Consider the following 23,274-nt stretch of genomic DNA (forward strand, 5'->3'; position numbering starts at 1 on the left):
AAAAACATCATCCTGCATCTGTGAGGTTTCTTTATGTGCTGTAGTCTTCTATCATGTGCTGTACTGTATGGCAGACCACTTTTTACTGTTTAGCAATAACAGTGACGAGCTTTGGACTGGAAATATGACAAGAAAAGAAGAAAGTTAATTTGTCTAATTTGACCTCAGAATGTAAAAAGATGGGAAAATATCATTTTAAAGTAAATTATCAAATCTCACATCATTCTCATTTGTCGTTCATCAGAAGCTTCACTTACTTCATGATGAACAGGAGAGATGCACGAGTCTCACTCAGTGGTTTTTGTTATGGTGTGTAACACTGTGCTGTAACCCCAGCTACTGTAGTCATCACAGTGACACATGCAGTGACAAAAACCTTACTGCTCCTGTAAGAGACCACACAGTTTATACCTGGTTGGTCAAAAAAGGTTTTTTTTTTCGGACACATTTAAATAAAATATAGAAGAATTTTGTTGACAAACACATTGTTCAATGTAGAGAATCAGGTTAAGAGCAGATTTCTCTGCATATAAACACAGTCAGTGATTTGTCTTCTTGCACATTCATTACTGTGCTGTTTCCATAATTACAGGAAATGTAATTTAACAATAGGAAGACATCCTTTGACAGAAATCTGGATTTCTCATTGATTGTTCATCAGAAGCTTCACTTACTTCATGATGAACAGCAGAGATGCACGAGTCTCACTCAGTGGTTTTTGTTATGGTGTGTAACACTGTGCTGTCAGTATAACTACTGTAGTGATCACAGTGACACAAGCGGTTACAAAAACCTTACTGCTCCTGCAAGAGACCACACAGTTTATACCTGGTCAGTAACACAATGTTTTTTTTTTTTATTATTTTTTTTATTTTTATTTTCAGACACATTTAAATAAAAGACAGAAGAAAAGAACATTGTTGACAAACACATTGTTCAATGCCAAGAATTATTTTTTGAATTTGAATACACGTATTTTTCCTAAATGAATTAACATGATTAAAGCTTTTCACTGACTTTATCATCATAGTGAATATTTGTGTGCTATGTAATAGGAAATGTAATTGAACAATAGAAAGACATCCTTTGACAGAAATCTGGATTTCCCATTTGTCGTTCATCAGAAGTTTCACTCACTTCATGATGAACAGGAGAGATGCACGAGTCTCACTCAGTGGTTTTTGTTATGGTGTGTAACACTGTGCTGTAAGTATAGGTACTACTGTAGTCATCACAGTGACACACGCAGTGACAAATACCTTACTGCTCCTGTAAGAGACCACACAGTTTATACCTGGTCAGTAAAACAATGGTTGTTTGTTTTTTTCTATTTTTTTTTTTTTGGGGGGGGGGGGGCACATTTAAATAAAACATAGAAGAATTTTGTTGACAAACACACTGTTCAATGGCAGAAATAATCATTTGATTTTGAATACACGTGTTTTTCCTAAAATGATTTAACATGATTAAAGCTTTTCACTGACTTTATCATCATAGTGAATATTTGTGTGCTCCTCTGCAGAGTCAGAAAAAACATCATCCTGCATCTGTGAGGTTTCTTGATGTGCTGTAGTCTTCTATCATGTGCTGTACTGTATGGCAGACCACTTTTTACTGTTTAGCAATAACAGTGACGAGCTTTGGACTGGAAATATGACAAGAAAAGAAGAAAGTTAATTTATTTAATTTGACCTCAGAATGTAAAAAGATGGTAAAATATCATTTTAAAGTAAATTATCATATCTCACATCATTCTCATTTGTCGTTCATCAGAAGCTTCACTTACTTCATGATGAACAGGAGAGATGCACGAGTCTCACTCAGTGGTTTTTGTTATGGTGTGTAACACTGTGCATAGCCATAGTCATCACAGTGACACAAGTGGTTACAAAAACCTTACTGCTCCTGTAAGAGACCACACAGTTTATACCTGGTCAGTAAAACAATGTTTTTTGGACACATTTAAATGAAAAATAGAAGAACATTGTGGACAAATACATTGTTCAATGGCAAGAATTATATTTGGATTTTGAATACATGTGTTTGTCCTAAAATGATTCAACACGATTAAAGCTTTTCACTGACTTTATCATCATAGTGAATATTTGTGTGCTCCTCTGCAGAGTCTGAAAAAACATCATCCTTCATCTGTGTTGTGAAATACAACACTGCCATTATTGCTTCATGAATGACCATAAATCAGCAGTGTCACAGGTTCAACAAACACTCAAAGTCATAGTACAGAGAAAAAAAAATAGAAGAAAGCAATTCTCCCTGTGTTTTTCTTTTTTCTTTCTTTTTTTTTTTTCCAGCGTGATATGATTGTATCGTAAGTAAAAATCCTGCATTCAAAGCCTTACTGAAGTAAAAGTATGCGTCATCGCAAAAGGTACTTAAAGTAACATAAGTAAACGTACTCATTGTGCAGTAGAATGATGTCTGTCAATGCTTTGCTCTTATAAATGGATCGCTAATAATAATAATAATAATAATAATAATAATAATAATAATAATATCACTGCTGCATTCATGTTTTTGTTTTATTTTACTGCTCTTGATGTTTATGGTTGAGCTAATTATATATCATGACTACTTTATGCTTTTGTGTTATTTAATCTACAGAAATGCATCATATTCTGTGAGATCATCATATGATTTTAGCGTCACTGTCCCGTGAGAACCACGTATCTCTTCAAAGGCAACTGATATCCAGCGTATATCAGCTGTGTATAAAGTGTCACAATTATTCCACAGATTGATCCAAGTATACCTCGAAGAGCACTTGCATGTGGGTCTACCTGAGCTGTGGACTGTCTGAGGCCATGCAGGGATGGAAGGACAACAAACTCATTTTATGACCTTTTGATATTGAGATTGAGCCCCAACACCAGTATGCTGTGCTGTGCATCAAGACCCGAATAAAATAACTGTGTTTAGCCTCAAACAGCCTCAAAGTGGCAGCTTTGGAAAAATGTTGTGGTTCGACAAAACAGTGCTCATCTGAAAAGAGTCTTGAATGTATATATTATATATAAAGTAAAAACCCCATATATTCATAAGAACAGCATGTAAAATACATAGAGAGCTGCTTGTGATTAATGGATGGAGATGTTTTATGGCATGAAGTATTTACAAAATATGTACAATTTATTTATTGCTTTGAGTGGGTGCAGCGTCACACACAGACAAGGTCGCTGGAGCCATCACACCTGTCTGAGTGCGTGGAGCCACATGTGCCCTGGTAGGTGCCTTTCTCCTCTCTCTTTGTCTTTTTGCCCTGGAAACCAAAATCAAACACACCATCCGCTGTCAGCTGATGAAGACTCACAGCAGTGACTGTGCTTCATTCGCTCGAGTGCAGTGATGTGTGTAGTGATGTGTGAGCACGGTGCACTTAGGTGGTTTTCTCCGCTGGACCACTCCGGGTGTTGCTGGGCGTAGAGGAGTCATTCTCCCTCGTCGTGATAATCATGATATGTGGCCTGCTCCTCCTTTGACAGTGACTTCCACTGTTGACAAATCTGTACCTGAGTATAATACTTGAGTAAATCACCACTGTGTGTGTTTGTATGTCAGCAACAATGTGATTTTCATTCCTCTTCTGAACCTGGTGACACCACTGAAGCTTTTTAAACTCCACACTTTTTCGTGCTTGGAAGAAAGGCAGTGTTGCACTGACCTCTATGGGCTGAACGGATCAAGTCTTGTCAGACAATAATAAAAGAATTGTCCTTAACTGCGCGGGGGCAGTGCACAAGGATGCCAGTAGATGGGAGCACAAGCACGATTTTCAACCTGTACTGTTCATCTTTATGCTCACCTTCACTGACAAAATGCACCCAGATGCCAGAGGCACTCCAGTGCTTTGATTGCTTGTTATCAGCTGCTGCTGCCTTAGTATAAAACAAACATTAATCTTATATATATATATATATATATATATATATATATATATATATATATATATATATACATATATATGCATTTAAAGGATGTTACTGTCGCTGTGGAAATCAAATCAAGTCTTTTGTCAATTAGCAGCCTCTCTCCACTGCAGCAACTCTCCCTTATGACTCTGTACATGTCCAAACACATGCAGTCCGTTAAAAGCTCCCAGTCGTCCATTAGGACTAAGAAACTAAAACGTCCATCTGACTCATGAACCAGTTGATATGGTAAAACATATTATGAAGGGAGAAAAACATGTTCATATGGGAGCTTGATATTATTCTCAAGAATTTTTTTTTTTTTTGTTGTTGTCATCATTACACAGCAGCCAAATAACAACAAACAGTCACACACGAGCCAGGAGCAGCAAGGTCCACTCCTTTACAAGTTGTGCACCCAGTTTGTTATGAGAGATTTTATAGCCAGACTATTCTTTGAACTGTGTTCCTGCTTATCTGTCACTGCTGATTCTGAGATTAAAATCAGTAAAAGCAAACCCTGTGTATCAGTGGCTCTATTTGGGTTCTAAAGTCATGTACCCAGCAAGCTCCACCACTCCATGACATTACTTTGAGAGGAATCAGGGCATCCTCCAGCAGCATGAGGCTCTGATGGCATCTGCAGCTGCTGCAGCCAGACTGCTCAGGAGCAGGCGCGAGCTGCGTCAGCTGCACAAGTCTAAGAGCTATCCATCATCCTGCCCCAGTCCACAGTGCTGGGGCCACCTCCACTCTAGTCACCGCGATCCTGCTCCGCCATTGTCCAGCCCCTTCACCACCCACCAAATGAGAACTGCTCTGTCCCTGTCCAGCCTCCAGGCTGCCTTTCTGAGGTTCCATGCTTCAGAAATGAAATAAAAAAGTACTGTAGGTTGTTGTACAGCTGCTCAACCAACTCCAGTCACCGTGGCTCTCGGTTCTCGAGCACAATAATAAACAGCAGAATCTTCCGTCTTCAGACTGTTCATCTGCAGATACACCTGCTGTCTGCTGTTGTCTCTGGAGATGGTAAACCGGCCTTTCACTGACCCAGAGTAGTAGATGTAGTTGCTAGTTTCACTGATGTAAGCAACCCACTCCAGCCCTTTTCCAGGAGCCTGTCTGATCCAGTGCATCTGGGAGCTGCTGAGTGTGAATCCAGAGACTGTACAGGTCAATCTGTGAGATTCTCCAGACCTTTTAACCACTGCTTCAGATTCTGTCAGAGTCTGACCATCAACACCTGTCAAGAGGAATAAAAACATCAAGTGAAATAAGCTGATGACACAAATAAAAGCTATATTAGATTAAGATCAGTGTAGATCTTCACCTGCCCAGCAGAGAGTTAAAAGCAGCAGTCCTGTCCTATAGTCCATCATGTTAAACTGTGTGTCCACTGTTCTCTGTCCTCCTCTCTGCAGTCAGATAAGTAGAGGTGGAAGACATGTGAGTTTTGCATTGACTCCTCCTCACAGGGAGGTCTTACTAGCCGAGATCATGCAGACAACCCGAAGACCAGTCACTGTGATGTGGTCCACACTTGCCAAGAAGGTCCTCATCATTGAGCTGACTGCGCACGAGTTCAAGCAGCTCAAGTACACAAATGCAGGAGTGCAGAGAGGCGGCTGGACCGTGTCTATTCACCTGGTAGAAGTTGAGTGCAGGAGCTTTTTGGGCAAGTCAGCGATCTGGCTTCCCTGTGCTGCTGGGATGATGGGCACAAGTCTGCAGAGGACCATCAAGGAGTTAGCAGAGGAGAAGAAAACGATGATGATGATGATGATGATGATGATGATGCAGTTGGTCATGCATATGAGTAATAGTGGTACTATAGTAATAGTAGTCCATAGTACTGGAAAAGGTATTTTCTCTGTAAAGTCAGTATAAAATCTGTGAATTTTGTATTTTGGTATGGATTTGGTATTTGGTTGTGTATAGGAAAATTGTTTTCTTAAAAATCTATATGTATATGTACATCATGTGGAAGCTTTGATTTTTTGTGTTTGTTAGCGAAATAAAATCACACGCCTGATCTTCATACATGTACTGATGAAGACAACAACATATTTCACTAATGCAGACAATAAATTCCACTTAATATTTAGTCAAAATAGATAAAATAAGACTTTCAGTACTGTAATGTCCTCAGTAGTTTTTGTATGACTCTCCTGTTGTTGCCTCTCACTGTGTCTCTTCTGGCACAGTAATACACAGCAGTGTCTTCAGCCTGCACATTTTGTCCATTTAGAGTCACTGTCTTACTGGAGGAGTCTGAGCTGACACTGAACTTTCTCTTGAGTGAATCTTTGATGTCTGTGTCACAACTTATCCACTCCAGTCCTTTCCCTGCAGGCTGTCTGATCCAAGCAGTGAAGTCGTTGCTAAGAGAATAAGAGACCTGACAGGTGATGGTCAGACGTTGACCTGGCTGCACAGTCACAGAGGCTGGCTGTGTCAACTGTTCACACTTCAACTTGAGCAAATGATCAAGTTATACTGCAAAAGAAGAACTGCTGACTTTGTCAAATCCAGAGAGACTCACATCCAGCCGCCAACAGCAGCAGCAGAGCTACAGAAAACATGCTTGATGTTGAAAGTGACGTGCTGTCAACTCCACTGACAGCCTGATGTCAAGTTTTTATAGCTGAGTAACAAGGAAGCTGACTGAGTTTGCGTAGAATTAATTACAATGATAAGGATCATTATTACTATTCTTAAAGTGAATATGAACATGAATCGTGGACAATGGAAAACATATTCATTAAAATCAGCATTGCAATAACAATGACGATGTGCAGCCATGAAAACAAAAGGAGCAACCACCAAGAATGTAGCTTTCTATGAGCCATGTTTACATTGTGTTTAGCTTGTTTCAAACCATTAAAACAGGGACATTTAGCAAATCAACACCTTGATATCATTCGGGTTACGTAGTAACCCTGGTTCTCTGAGTGAAGAGATCATCTCTCCACCCAGTTACATATTCCATATGTACGATGATATAATCCCCATGTCTGCTGAGGACCGTGGATAGGCTTTAAGACACACCGGTCGCCTGGTCACACCCACACCCGAATTTATAAAACACCTGTGTAGGCGTGCAATCAATGATAGTTTGATCATAACTTGTCTCTGAGCGGCCTCCGGATAGGAGAGATGGTCTCTTCACTCAGAGAACCAGCTATTTTTTGTCAAAGCTGAAACTTTTCTCACAGAATTTTAAGTTGCTTTAACTCTGACACTCTGAATTTAATTAAGGCTGCAAAATACTTTTTTTTTTTTTTACAGTACTTGTATCTTGTAGTGTTCGAGATTTTTCTCTTCAAAAAACTTTACGCAGAAAACTGATTTTCAAACTCCTAATAACTAATATTCAGAGCACAAAAGTCAATTCATGAAAACTATTTCAATTCAGGCCAAATTTGAAATTCACATGCATGAAACAAATTCATTTGCCTCCAGTCAAAATGAGTCCACTTCCACACTGTGAGGAGGAGTCAATGCAAAACTCACATGTCTTCCACCTCTACTTATCTGACTGCAGAGAGGAGGACGGAGAACAGTGGACACACAGTTTAACATGATGGACTATAGGACAGGACTGCTGCTTTTAACTCTCTGCTGGGCAGGTGAAGATCTACACTGATCTTAATCTAATATAGCTTTTATTTGTGTCATCAGCTTATTTCACTTGATGTTTTTATTCCTCTTGACAGGTGTTGATGGTCAGACTCTGACACAATCTGAACCAGTGGTTAAAAGGTCTGGAGAATCTCACAGATTGACCTGTACGGCCTCTGGATTCACATTCAGCAACTACTATATGAACTGGATCAGACAGGCTCCTGGAAAAGGACTGGAGTGGGTTGCTACTATCAGTGATGGTGGTGGTAGCAACAAATACTACTCTGGGTCAGTGAAAGGCCGGTTTACCATCTCCAGAGACAACAGCAGACAGCAGGTGTATCTGCAGATGAACAGTCTGAAGACTGAAGATTCTGCTGTTTATTATTGTTCTCGACAGCAGCCACAATGACTGAAGTTGGTTGAGCAGCTGTACAAAAACCTACAGTACTCATCTTGACTATGCTGATAGACCCAATAGTGAAGTAATTATTTTATAATTGTGCTCCTATACTTTATTTTATATTTATTTTATATATAATTTTTTATTCTATTTTTAGATTACACATACTTTTTCCTGAAATGCCTGAAAACTGTTCTTGAGAAAAAAAAAATCCTGAATATTAAACACATAAAAAATACAATAAAGATCACTTCTTGATAAAATGGACAAAGATGGCACAACCATAAACAATTAAACTACTGCAAATACTAAAAAAAAAATATCCAAATGAAGATTCAATAATGTCTGTAAATGATGTGGAATCTAAATTGAGTCATAATATGAGAGTGAAAACTAATGTTGCAGTTTCTGGTATAAAACCACTAGAGGGCAGTCAGTGTCAAGTATCTCTCTAATTTTCACTTTAAGAATAGTAATAATGATCCTTATTGTTTGTTATTCTCCAATGATTTTTAATAATAATAAATATTGAATTGTCAATAATCACATTTAGGCATTAATAATTTATAGTAAAAACAAATCTAACAGGTGTTTCTTTTCTGTAAACGCAAGAACATTTTCAAAGTGTTACAGTTGAGTGTGTGATGAAATTCAAAAATATATTAAAATATACTGAAGACTGATTCTACAAAAAGTCACTGAAGAGCAAGTTCAGTATTGACTCCTCCAGTGAATCTGAAGAGACAGAATGTGCAGCCTGAAGACACTGCTGTGTATTACTGTGCCAGAGATCCACAATAACACAAACCATCAGCAGAGCTGAACAAAAACCCCTCAGTGCCTGAACACTTGTAACATGAAGCCACCAGAGGAGGAGCCGACATATTAAGCAATGAAAAGTGATATATCATCATTCATTATAATCTTTTCACTCCTCTTTGTCTATGAAGAATTTAATCATAAATAGTGTCTTCTTATGTAACGTGTCATAACTTTTTTCTAAAAATGTACAAAAAAAGACGGACTACATTGATGATAAATTAAATTCTAAATTCACCGAGTTAGTTCCCTTCAGCCCCTCTTCATTTTCAGTTTGAACTATTTGATCAAGATTGTATAACTGAATTGCTCTTTGACAATAATCTAATGAACCTGACAGTGTTATACTTCATCAAAGAGTGAACCGTGTGTGAGTCATCTCAGATATTCGATGTCATAGGCAGCCTTTCATTGCAGTTCATGTCTGTCAATAAAGCCCACTTGATAGTAATAACAAAAATGAGATAAAACTAAGGATGAAAATCGAGGAATCAAAGGTCTCCCCTTCTTCACTTAAAAGGCAAAATTTTTGAAATAATTTTGCCATGAGGTCGCTGGTTCGAACCCCGGGTCGGGCAGGGCCTTTCTGTGTGAAGTTTGCATGTTCTTCCCGTGCATGCGTGGGTTTTCTCCGGGCACTCCGGCTTCCTCCCACAGACCAAAAACATGCTCATTAGGTTAATTGGTGACTCTAAATTGTCCATAGGTGTGAGTGTGAGTGTGTGAGTTGTATGTCTGTGTGTCTGTGTATGTAGCCCTGCGATCGGCTGGCGACCGGTTCAGGGTGTACCTTGCCCATTGCTAGCTGGGATAGGCTCCAGCCCCCCGCAACCCCGAAATGGGATGCGTGGGTATAGAAAATGAATGAATGAATGAATGAATTTTGCCATGTGTGGACACTCTGCCCGTTGGTGTAAACAAGTATACCAGAGCCTCCCAATTTCCCAATGGACACAGATTCAGTCTAGAGAGGACTAGACCGCCCCCCCCCCCCATCAGAAAGAATCCACAGAGTTCAGACTGAACAGACTTCAGAAAATAAAGAACAAGGTCAAGACTTTTCCCAAGCTGAAACTGGAAAATGGCAGTTTGTCTGTCAGACCTCTAGAGGGCAGTGTAGGACTGTCTGAGTCTTATCTGACATTAACACAACTGCTGGTCCAAATCAAAGCCCAGTCCCCAGTTCATTTTCAGACTTGGTTGTGTACCTGAAGCTTTTTGTTTCAAATGTTGAAAAATAGAATCAAATCTGTTGAAAAGCAGATTCAGCTCATTTGCCTCTAGATTCTGGGCCCCTCCCGCTGTCACTGCTGTGGCCTGAGATGGTTTTCAGGCCTCTCTAAACCTCTCTGGCATTGATCCCTTGAAGGCACTCCTCCAGCTTTCTCCTGTGGCTGCCTTTGCCTCTCCTTTTTGCCCTCTGATCTAAAGACCCTTTTCATTCATCCCTTCTCATTCAGCTTTCAGTTCGGGGGACACCCAGGGTTTGTTGTTTGGGAAACACCGTACCTTCCTGGTGGGCACAGAAATTGATGTAATCTGCCATGCAGGTTTTCAAAGAGTCAATGTCCGACCCATGTGGACTGCACAGCACCTCCCAGTCAGTGGTGTCAAAACAGTCCCTCAGTGTCATACTGAAATCTTCTCACATACCTGATGGTTGACGGTTGTTTATTCACAAAGCGGGGAGCAGATGAACCAGGTTGTGATCAGAACGGCCCAGTGGGGGGAGGGGTGAAGAGCTGTAAGCATCCTTAGTGTCTGCATACAGTAAGTCCAGTGTTGTATTGTAAGTGTTTGTATCACATGCATTATCTCCATGGATGGAAGACATGTGGACATATTTTCACCATATTAATACAGGGAACATAATCAGCATCATTGTCTTTTAACATAATCTGAACAGTGTTTCCAAGTAGAAACAACAAAAATTAATATTTGGTCGTGTTACGGTTTGTGCGGCAAAAGCACGGCCAGGACCCAGGATGCAGAGATTGAGTAATGAAGTTTATCATCAAAACTCAAAGTCCAAACAAAAGAGCAACGAAAATCTCCACAATGTGGGAAAAAGACAAAGTTGGCTATAAAAAGACTGAACTGATAATGCAATACTGTAGCCTAAGGGAATTACTATTGAAAAACACAAAATCTCCAATGATGGGAAAAACCAGAGTTTCACTAGGAACAAAAAGTCACCTTAACAGGGAAAAAAACGACTCAATGAAATAATAACTAAAGAACTCGAGAGGCACTGGAGCTGGAAGCGAGGAAGAGGGAGGAGGAAAACAGAGGGAGGAGGACAAATACAGGCAGGGCGAGAGACAGAACAGTGCACAAGATCGAGACCACAACATCGTGAAAAGAAATAATAAAAATAAACAGATTTTCTGTTTTAAATGGAATTGATCATTCAGTCAAATCAGATAAAACAAGAAGTCAATGTTCAGACACTCAGAATTTTCATGACTGACAGTGAATCACACTCAGTATTGTGATGTTCTCAGTGGTGGTAAATAGAGGAAGTAGTTTTTGTACGACTCTCCTATCACTCTCTCTCACTGTGTCTCTCGGGCACAGTAGTACACTGCAGTGTCTTCAGGCTGCACATTCTGTCCATTTAGAGTCACTGTCTTACTGGAAGAATCTGAGGTGATCCTGAAGTTGTTCTTCAGTGAATCTTTGTAGTATGTGGTGTATCCAACAGCTGCCATTCCAATCCACTCCAGTCCTTTTCTTGCAGGCTGTCTGATCCAAGCTGTGTAGTCGCTGCTAAGAGAATAAGAGACCTGACAGGTGATGGTCAGACGTTGACCTGGCTGCACAGTCACAGAGGCTGGCTGTGTCAACTCTTCACACTTCACACCTGTTGAAAAAAGAAAATGTTTTGGAACAAATGATCAAGTTATACTGCAAAAGAAGAACTGCTGACTTTGACAATCCAGAGAGACTCACATCCAGCTGCCAACAGCAGCAGCAGAGCTACAGAAAACATGCTTGATGTTGAAAGTGACGTGCTGTCAACTCCACTGACAGCCTGATGTCAAGTTTTTATAGCTGAGTAACAAGGAAGCTGACTGAGTTTGCATAGAATCAAACATGTGAAGCATCAATGTTGGTGTGACTGGAGCCAATAGAAGAGTCTGTTGACTGTTGTTATATCTGCAGAGTGAAAACATGCCTGGAAATCACCTCTGCTTTACATCTGATATTTGAATTTCATCACACACTCAACTGTTAACTTTGCTTTTACTGTAAACTATTAATGCCTAAATGTGATTATTGACAACACTTCAATATTATAACATGATGAAAACATGAACATTTATTTACTCAGTTATTTGCTCACATCCTGTACTTCCTTCCTGTATTTGCTGCAGACAGAAATACAGTGACAGCAGCCAGGATCATGTAAACAGTCTGAAAACTTTGAAGACTTTTAATGGTTTCAGTGTTTGCAGATGTTTGAAACAACAGACCAAATCTTCAGGCTTCTTCATCAAATATATAATTTAGAATACTATAAATAATGGTGTGGTTTATAGATTTTATGTTTTTCAATCAATTATTATTTCCAAATAAAAATGAAATGTTGTTAAACTGGAACACTGGAACAAATAACAGAACAAGATAATTCCAGCCCATGGACAGATGTGGCTGCTCTTTCTTTATATCAAGGTACAAATAACTTTATTAACTGTTTTGTATCAAAATGTCAATATTCTCCCGACATCTTGAGAAAGTCACACTTCTCCTGAAATGTCACTTTAAAGTCAGTCATACATCAGTGGTTCTCAAATGTCTCTGTGTTGAATCTTTTTCAGTGACTTGACTTTAATCATGGGAGACAGTGCAGGTCTATCAGCCCACTGAGGACGAGAAAAGACAGAGTTGTTGTCCAAAAACTGCAGAGCTTTTTCATGATTGCAGGATTTGATGTTCATACATCTAACATTCATACGTTCAGACTTAATTTGTCGAAAAAAAGATTGTTGTCTTTAGCTCTTTTATGAAAAACTGGTCTCTAAATAGATTTCTTAAAAGAAGATATTTGTACTGAAAAATCTTGATTGCAAATAAATAAAATGAAATTAAATTAGATTAAATTTAATGTGAAATAAGATACATATTCAAGTGCTTCATGCTTGGGCTCCACCAGCCTGAAAGATGAGTACTGTAGGTTTTTGTACAGCTGCTCAACCAACTCCAGTCACTGTGAGTCTCGAGCACAATAATAAACAGCAGAATCTTCAGTCTTCAGACTGTTCATCTGCAGATACACCTGCTGTCTGCTGTTGTCTCTGGAGATGGTAAACCGGCCTTTCACTGACTCAGAGTAGTAAGTGCTGCCACCACCACTGACAGTAGAGATCCACTCCAGTCCTTTTCCAGGAGCCTGTCTGACCCAGCTCATCCAGTAGCCACTAATTGAAAGTCCAGAGGCTGTACAGGTCAATCTGTGAGATTGTCCACTGTTCTCTGTCCTCCTCTCTGCAGTCAGATAAGTAGAGGTGGAAGACATGTGAGTTTTGCACTGACTCCTCCTCACAGTGTGGAACTGGATTTGACTTGGATCTCAGTTACTGTTTGATGAAACTGCAGAATGAATGTTTACTGTACATCAGTCATTCCTCCAAGAGTCCCTCTGACATGTTTCAGTATAATTTGTTCAACAGGTTGACAAACATATTGTGTCAATACTATTGACACAATATGTTTGTGGCGAACCGTGACTCAATGATGCTATGATGCTATGATGCTTAATAATGAAGAACCACCTATTAGGTGGTTCTTCATTATTAAGCATCATATGAGCATTTTGACAATATGTCAGCATTAAATTCCACTTTAATATAAACAAACAATGATAACACCTTAACAAATGTTGTTCATTCACTTCAACAGTTGATTTTCTCTCTGTCTTTTTTGTTTTTTAATACACATCTGACAAAACCTGAAACACTGTAACACATGGAGACAAAGCTTTATTCCTGTCCACAGAGAGTTGTAGCTGCATTTCCTTCATATTCAGATATAAATAACTCTGGTGCCTGTTTTATTGCATCAAACTGTCAGTTTTGTCCCCACATCATTTCTTGATTTTTCTCTGCGGATAAAACTTGAAAATGATTCCTGAATTACTATTTTAATAGAATTAATAGACTGTATTAATCTCAACAGACAATATCTGTAGAATTTCATTGACTTTAATGTGTTTGTTCACATACACAGCAGCTCCTTCAGGCTTCCTCATGTTCATCTTGAGATCTACTTCCTGTCTGCTCAGATGAACTGACACTGACAGATGCAGCTGCACTCACTGCTGATGGTAAACACCTTATAGTCAAACTTGACTGTTCAAAATGTGCTGAATCAAGTTAACACATGACTTTAGTTCAGGGTAGAAAAGGTTCAACTATCACAATATCCAGTGTACATGAGCAGCAGGAGTATTAAGCTTCAGTTCAGTCCAGGGTTCAAGTGTCAGTCACTTCAGATCAATGAGAACAGCAGATCTGAGTGTCTCCTTTCAGCAACAGAGGAGAGAGAAACTTGACACTGACTGCCCTCTAGTGGTTTTATACAAGAAACTGCAACATTAGTTTTTACTCTGGTATTATGTCTCACTTTAGATTCCACATCATTTACAGACATTATTGAGTCTTAAATTGTAGAAATTTTTCTCATTTGTAGTAATTTCAGGATATTGTTGTGCTGTATTTGTCCATTTTATCAAGAGTGATATTTTCTGTGTTAATGTGTTTCATGTTTAGCAATAATATTTCTGAGAAACAGTTTTATTATATAATGCATTGACAAAGATTCATTAACGAATTAAAAAGAAATGTAGTGTAAAATGAAGACAAAGCAGTATAACACAAAACATAAATACTTCAAAAATATATTGTATATAGGCTCCACCAGCCTGAAAATTGAGTACTGTAGGTTTTTGTACAGCTGCTCAACCAACTCCAGTCACTGTGGCTGTCGAACACAATAATAAACAGCAGAATCTTCAGTCTTCAGACTGTCCATCTGCAGATACAGCTGCCGTCTGCTGTTGTCTTTGGAGATGGTAAACCGGCCTTTCACTGACTCAGAGTAGTGGATGTTGCCACTGTCATACATAGCAGCAATCCACTCCGGTCCTTTTCCAGGAGCCTGTCTGATCCAGTTCATCCAGAAGCCACTAATTGGAAATCCAGAGGCTGTACAGGTCAATCTGTGAGATTCTCCAGGCCTTTTATCCGCTGGTTCAGATTCTGTCAGAGACTCACCATCAACACCTGTCAAGAGGAATAAAAACATCAAGTGAAATAAGCTGAAGACACAAATAAAAGCTATATTAGATTCAGATCAGTGTAGATCTTCACCTGCCCAGCAGAGAGTTAAAAGCAGCAGTCCTGTCCTATAGTCCATCATGTTAAACTGTGTGTCCACTGTTCTCTGTCCTCCTCTCTGCAGTCAGATAAGTAGAGGTGGAAGACATGTGAGTTTTGCATTGACTCCTCCTCACAGGGAGGATCTGGACTCATTTTTACTGGAGGGAAATGAATTTGTTTCATGCATCTGAATTTCAAATTTGTCCTGAATTGAAATCATTTTCAGGAATTGACTTTTGTGCTCTGATTATTAGTTATTAGGAGGATGAAAATCAGTTTTGGGTCTGATATTATTCTGCATACTCTTTTTTCACAAGCAAAATCTCAAACAGTGCAAGATAAGAGCACTGTAAAAAGTATTTTGCAGCCATAATTAAATTATGAGTGTCAGAGTTAAATCAGCTTGAAATTCTGTGAAAAAAGTCGCAGCTTTGACAACAAATAGCTGCTGCTGACATGATATGTTGCCTGCCCCTCTCAAACCAAACCTAATACATAACCTGAAATTAGTTTTTGTTTCAACATCCGAAAACTAATAATACAATTTTCAAAAATAATTGCAATAATATTGATAACTTTTATTCATAAACAGTTTCACTATTCAACTATTTGTAAGTTGCATTGGACAAAAACATCTGAGAGAAAATTAAAGTGTTCAAATGTTACAAAGTGACTTAAAGTCACAACAAAATGTCCAGAATAACATGGAGTCCCTTCATGCAAATGTCAAAACAAAAATGATGTACATGGATGAATAAATCACAAGTCATAATAAACTATTTCATGTGTCACAGTCCAGGATAGCACTTACCTGTGCTGCAGCTCTTCAGCCACACCCCATACCTGCCTTCTGCACACCTAGCCAATTAGAGTCATCAGGAGGGTATTTAAGCCACACTGTCATTCTTCCCATTTGCCAGATTGTCTTTGCGTCATGCCAGACTCTCCAGCGTCCTTGTCCAGACTGATCTCCGGTATCCGACCTCGCCTGTTCCCGACTACTCCTTCTGTCCCAGCCCTGTGTCTGCGGGTGTGCAGATCTTACTGCTTCGGTGGTTTCAAAGAGGATATTCCTCCTCCGGGAGTGGTTTCAACCACGCCGAAATCTGTCCGTGATTTCCGCGTTCGATCCGCTCTCCTCACACTATCTCCGAGCCGGCTCTCTGCTCAGTACGGCACACTGTTGCTCCGGTTGTCCGTTTCGCCGTATTCCTTGTAAATCGGCCGGTACTGCAACTGGGTCCTCCACTAGCCCGTTACATTCACGGTGAAAAAACTATTTTATCATCCTTATCTGGCTTGCTTCATTAAAGTGTGCTGGCAGTTGATCATGTACGTTGTTTGAGTGTCGAGACAAAGAACAATTTTATCTCTGTGTGCTGATATCTGATGATATCAAGGTGTTGATTTGTTAAATGTCTAAATGTTACTGGAAAGTGCCTTTTTCTCTTTTTGTGTTTGATACAGTCTGCAAATCACAAGGATGCTTTTCATTTTAAATGTTACCAAGATGGAAGAGTTTGAATCACATTTACTGTCTCCATGCATGTACTTATGAAGACATGTGGACACACTTTCACCACATTAATACAGAGAACTTAATCAGCATCTTTGTATAATTGCATTATCTTTTTACATCAACTGTAAACAATTTTTCCAAGGAAAAACAGCAAATGAATGAATATTTTGTTTTGGAAGGAAATAAGAAAAAAAACACATTTTTCTATTTTAAATTGATTTGAAAGTTCAGTCAAATCAGATCAAACAAGAAGTCAATATTCAGACACTACTCAGAATTTTCATGACTGACAGTGAATCACACTCAGTATTGTAATGTTCTCAGTGGTGGTAAATAGAGGAAGTAGTTTTTGTAGGAGTCTCCTATCACTCTCTCTCACTGTGTCTCCTCGGGCACAGTAATACACTGCAGTGTCCTCAGTCTTCAGACTGTTCATCTGTAGGTAGACTTTACTGCTGGAGTCATCTCTGGAGATGGTGAATCTACCCTGGACTGACTGGGAGTAATAGATAGGAGTACTATAAGTGCCGATAGTAGCGATCGACTCCAGTCGTTTGCCAGGAGCCTGTCTGGCCCAGCTCATAGCGTAGCTGCTGAATGTGAATCCAGAGGCTGTACAGGTCAATCTGTGAGATTCTCCAGGCCTTTTAACCACTGCTTCAGATTCTGTCAGAGTCTGACCATCAACACCTGTCAAGAGGAATAAAAACATCAAGTGAAATAAGCTGATGACACAAATAAAAGCTATATTAGATTCAGATCAGTGTAGATCTTCACCTGCCCAGCAGAGAGTTAAAAGCAGCAGTCCTGTCCTATAGTCCATCATGTTAAACTGTGTGTCCACTGTTCTCCGTCCTCCTCTCTGCAGTCAGATAAGTAGAAGTGGAAGACATGTGAGTTTTGCATTGACTCCTCCTCACAGGGAGGTCTTACTAGCCGAGATCATGCAGACAACCCGAAGACCAGTCACTGTGATGTGGTCCACACTTGCCAAGAAGGTCCTCATCATTGAGCTGACTGCGCACGAGTTCAAGCAGCTCAAGTACACAAATGCAGGAGTGCAGAGAGGTGGCTGGACTGTCTATTCACCTGGTAGAAGTTGAGTGCAGGAGCTTTTTGGGCAAGTCAGCGATCTGGCTTCCCTGTGCTGCTGGGATGATGGGCACAAGTCTGCAGAGGACCATCAAGGAGTTAGCAGAGGAGAAGAAAACGATGATGATGATGATGATGATGATGCAGTTGGTCATGCATATGAGTAATAGTGGTACTATAGTAATAGTAGTCCATAGTACTGGAAAAGGTATTTTCTCTGTAAAGTCAGTATAAAATCTGTGAATTTTGTATTTTGGTATGGATTTGGTTGTGTATAGGAAAATTGTTTTCTTAAAAATCTATATGTATATGTACATCATGGGGAAGCTTTGATTTTTTGTGCTTATTAGCAAAATAAAATCACACGCCTGATCTTCATACATGTACTGATGAAGACAACAACATATTTCACTAATGCAGACAATAAATTCCACTTAATATTTAGTCAAAATAGATAAAATAAGACTTTCAGTACTGTAATGTCCTCAGTAGTTTTTGTATGACTCTCCTGTTGTTGCCTCTCACTGTGTCTCCTGGCACAGTAATACACAGCAGTGTCTTCAGGCTGCACATTCTGTCCATTTAGAGTCACTGTCTTACTGGAGGAGTCTGAGCTGACACTGAACTTTCTCTTGAGTGAATCTTTGATGTCTGTGTCACAACTTATACACTCCAGTCCTTTCCCTGCAGGCTGTCTGATCCGAGCTGTGAAGTCGTCGCTAAGAGAATAAGAGACCTGACAGGTGATGGTCAGACGTTGACCTGGCTGCACAGTCACAGAGGCTGGCTGTGTCAACTGTTCACACTTCAACTTGAGCAAATGATCAAGTTATACTGCAAAAGAAGAACTGCTGACTTTGTCAAATCCAGAGAGACTCACATCCAGCAGCCAACAGCAGCAGCAGAGCTACAGAAAACATGCTTGATGTTGAAAGTGACGTGCTGTCAACTCCACTGACAGCCTGATGTCAAGTTTTTATAGCTGAGTAACAAGGAAGCTGACTGAGTTTGCATAGAATTAATTACAATGATTAGGATCATTATTACTATTCTTAAAGTGAATATGAACATGAATCATGGACAATGGAAAACATATTCATTAAAATCAGCATTGCAATAACAATGACGATGTGCAGCCATGAAAACAAAAGGAGCAACCACCAAGAATGTAGCTTTCTATGAGCCATGTTTACATTGTGTTTAGCTTGTTTTCAAACCATTAAAACAGGGACATTTAGCAAATCAACACCTTGATATCGTTCAGGTTACATAGTAACCTTGGTTCTCTGAGTGAGGAGATCATCTCTCCACCCCATTACATATTCCATATGTACGATGATATAATCCCCATGTCTGCTGAGGACCGTGGATAGGCTTTAAGACACACCGGTCGCCCGGTCACACCCACACCCGAATTTATAAAACACCTGTGTAGGCGTGCAATCAATGATAGTTTGATCGTAACTTGTCTCCGAGCGGCCTCCAGATAGGAGAGATGGTCTCTTCACTCAGAGAACCAGCTATTTTTTGTCAAAGCTGAAACTTTTTTCACGGAATTTTAAGCTGCTTTAACTCTGACACTTCAGAATTTAATTAAGGCTGCAAAATACATTTTTTTTTTTTTTTTTTACAATACTTGTATCTTGTAGTGTTTGAGATTTTTCTCTTCAAAAAACTTTACGCAGAAAACTGATTTTCAAACTCCAAATAACTAATATTCAGAGCACAAAAGTCAATTCATGAAAACTATTTCAATTCAGGCCAAATTTTAAATTCACATGCATGAAACAAATTCATTTGCCTCCAGTCAAAATGAGTCCAGTTCCACACTGTGAGGAGGAGTCAATGCAAAACTCACATGTCTTCCACCTCTACTTATCTGACTGCAGAGAGGAGGACAGAGAACAGTGGACACACAGTTTAACATGATGGACTATAGGACAGGACTGCTGCTTTTAACTCTCTGCTGGGCAGGTGAAGATCTACACTGATCTTAATCTAATATAGCTTTTATTTGTGTCATCAGCTTATTTGACTTGATGTTTTTATTCCTCTTGACAGGTGTTGATGGTCAGACTCTGACAGAATCTGAACCAGTGGTTAAAAGGTCTGGAGAATCTCACAGATTGACCTGTACGGGCTCTTGATTCACATTCAGCAACTACTATATGAACTGGATCAGACAGGCTCCTGGAAAAGGACTGGAGTGGGTTGCTACTATCAGTGATGGTGGTGGTAGCAACAAATACTACTCTGGGTCAGTGAAAGGCCGGTTTACCATCTCCAGAGACAACAGCAGACAGCAGGTGTATCTGCAGATGAACAGTCTGAAGACTGAAGATTCTGCTGTTTATTATTGTTCTCGACAGCAGCCACAATGACTGAAGTTGGTTGAGCAGCTGTACAAAAACCTACAGTACTCATCTTGACTATGCTGATAGACCCAATAGTGAAGTAATTATTTTATAATTGTGCTCCTATACTTTATTTTATATTTATTTTATATATAATTTTTTATTCTATTTTTAGATTACACATACTTTTTCCTGAAATGCCTGAAAACTGTTCTTGAGAAAAAAAAAATCCTGAATATTAAACACATAAAAAATACAATAAAGATCACTTCTTGATAAAATGGACAAAGATGGCACAACCATAAACAATTAAACTACTGCAAATACTAAAAAAAAAAATATCCAAATGAAGATTCAATAATGTCTGTAAATGATGTGGAATCTAAATTGAGTCATAATATGAGAGTGAAAACTAATGTTGCAGTTTCTGGTATAAAACCACTAGAGGGCAGTCAGTGTCAAGTATCTCTCTAATTTTCACTTTAAGAATAGTAATAATGATCCTTATTGTTTGTTATTCTCCAATGATTTTTAATAATAATAAATATTGAATTGTCAATAATCACATTTAGGCATTAATAATTTATAGTAAAAACAAATCTAACAGGTGTTTCTTTTCTGTAAACGCAGGAACATTTTCAAAGTGTTACAGTTGAGTGTGAGATGAAATTCAAAAATATATTAAAATATACTGAAGACTGATTCTACAAAAATTCACTGAAGAGCAAGTTCAGTATTGACTCCTCCAGTGAATCTGAAGAGACAGAGTGTGCAGCCTGAAGACACTGCTGTGTATTACTGTGCCAGAGATCCACAATAACACAAACCATCAGCAGAGCTGAACAAAAACCCCTCAGTGCCTGAACACTTGTAACATGAAGCCACCAGAGGAGGAGCCGTCAGACCACTAATGATTTCTACACCAGTTCACTGTTACAGTCAAGACACAAACAGACATATTAAGCAATGAAAAGTGATATATCATCATTCATTATAATCTTTTCACTCCTCTTTGTCTATGAAGAATTTAATCATAAATAGTGTCTTCTTATGTAACGTGTCATAACTTTTTTCTAAAAATGTACAAAAAAAGACGGACTACATTGATGATAAATTAAATTCTAAATTCACCGAGTTAGTTCCCTTCAGCCCCTCTTCATTTTCAGTTTGAACTATTTGATCAAGATTGTATAACTGAATTGCTCTTTGACAATAATCTAATGAGCCTGACAGTGTTATACTTCATCAAAGAGTGAACCGTGTGTGAGTCATCTCAGATATTCGATGTCATAGGCAGCCTTTCATTGCAGTTCATGTCTGTCAATAAAGCCCACTTGATAGTAATAACAAAAATGAGATAAAACTAAGGATGAAAATCGTGGAATCAAAGGTCTCCCCTTCTTCACTTAAAAGGCAAAATTTTTGAAATAATTTTGCCATGAGGTCGCTGGTTCGAACCCCGGGTCGGGCAGGGCCTTTCTGTGTGAAGTTTGCATGTTCTTCCCGTGCATGCGTGGGTTTTCTCCGGGCACTCCGGCTTCCTCCCACAGACCAAAAACATGCTCATTAGGTTAATTGGTGACTCTAAATTGTCCATAGGTGTGAGTGTGAGTGTGTGAGTTGTATGTCTGTGTGTCTGTGTATGTAGCCCTGCGATCGGCTGGCGACCGGTTCAGGGTGTACCTTGCCCATTGCTAGCTGGGATAGGCTCCAGCCCCCCGCAACCCCGAAATGGGATGCGTGGGTATAGAAAATGAATGAATGAATGAATGAATTTTGCCATGTGTGGACACTCTGCCCGTTGGTGTAAACAAGTATACCAGAGCCTCCCAATTTCCCAATGGACACAGATTCAGTCTAGAGAGGACTAGACCGCCCCCCTCCCATCAGAAAGAATCCACAGAGTTCAGACTGAACAGACTTCAGAAAATAAAGAACAAGGTCAAGACTTTTCCCAAGCTGAAACTGGAAAATGGCAGTTTGTCTGTCAGACCTCTAGAGGGCAGTGTAGGACTGTCTGAGTCTTATCTGACATTAACACAACTGCTGGTCCAAATCAAAGCCCAGTCCCCAGTTCATTTTCAGACTTGGTTGTGTACCTGAAGCTTTTTGTTTCAAATGTTGAAAAATAGAATCAAATCTGTTGAAAAGCAGATTCAGCTCATTTGCCCATTCCCGGTCTCTAGATTCTGGGCCCCTCCTGCTGTCACTGCTGTGGCCTGAGATGGTTTTCAGGCCTCTCTAAACCTCTCTGGCATTGATCCCTTGAAGGCACTCCTCCAGCTTTCTCCTGTGGCTGCCTTTGCCTCTCCTTTTTGCCCTCTGATCTAAAGACCCTTTTCATTCATCCCTTCTCATTCAGCTTTCAGTTCGGGGGACACCCAGGGTTTGTTGTTTGGGAAACACCGTACCTTCCTGGTGGGCACAGAAATTGATGTAATCTGCCATGCAGGTTTTCAAAGAGTCAATGTCCGACCCATGTGGACTGCACAGCACCTCCCAGTCAGTGGTGTCAAAACAGTCCCTCAGTGTCATACTGAAATCTGCTCACATACCTGATGGTTGATGGTTGTTTATTCACAAAGCAGGGAGCAGATGAACCAGGTTGTGATCAGAACGGCCCAGTGGGGGGAGGGGTGAAGAGCTGTAAGCATCCTTAGTGTCTGCATACAGTAAGTCCAGTGTTGTATTGTAAGTGTTTGTATCACATGCATTATCTCCATGGATGGAAGACATGTGGACATATTTTCACCATATTAATACAGGGAACATAATCAGCATCATTGTCTTTTAACATAATCTGAACAGTGTTTCCAAGTAGAAACAACAAAAATTAATATTTGGTCGTGTTACGGTTTGTGCGGCAAAAGCACGGCCAGGACCCAGGATGCAGAGATTGAGTAATGAAGTTTATCATCAAAACTCAAAGTCCAAACAAAAGAGCAACGAAAATCTCCACAATGTGGGAAAAAGACAAAGTTGGCTATAAAAAGACTTAACTGAAAATGCAATACTGCAGCCTAAGGGAATAACTATTGAAAAACACAAAATCTCCAATGATGGGAAAAACCAGAGTTTCACTAGGAACAAAAAGTCACCTTAACAGGGAAAAAAACGACTCAATGAAATAATAACTAAAGAACTCGAGAGGCACTGG

The 23,274-nt window shown here is 39.5% G+C and overlaps 1 gene segment (V, D, J or C); it reads right to left on the reverse strand.

Moving 5' to 3' along the window:
- The window catches only part of LOC143333481 (immunoglobulin alpha-2 heavy chain-like), a 44,691-nt gene extending 27,194 nt beyond the window's left edge, over positions 1–17,497 (reverse strand). The window contains 2 exon segments of the C gene segment in view: positions 17,062–17,361; positions 17,449–17,497. Coding sequence covers positions 17,062–17,361; positions 17,449–17,497 — 349 coding nt within the window.
- Positions 17,498–23,274: the final 5,777 nt, after the last annotated feature.

Source organism: Chaetodon auriga, chromosome 16 (genome assembly GCF_051107435.1).
Source record: "Chaetodon auriga isolate fChaAug3 chromosome 16, fChaAug3.hap1, whole genome shotgun sequence".
NCBI lineage: Eukaryota > Metazoa > Chordata > Actinopteri > Chaetodontiformes > Chaetodontidae > Chaetodon > Chaetodon auriga.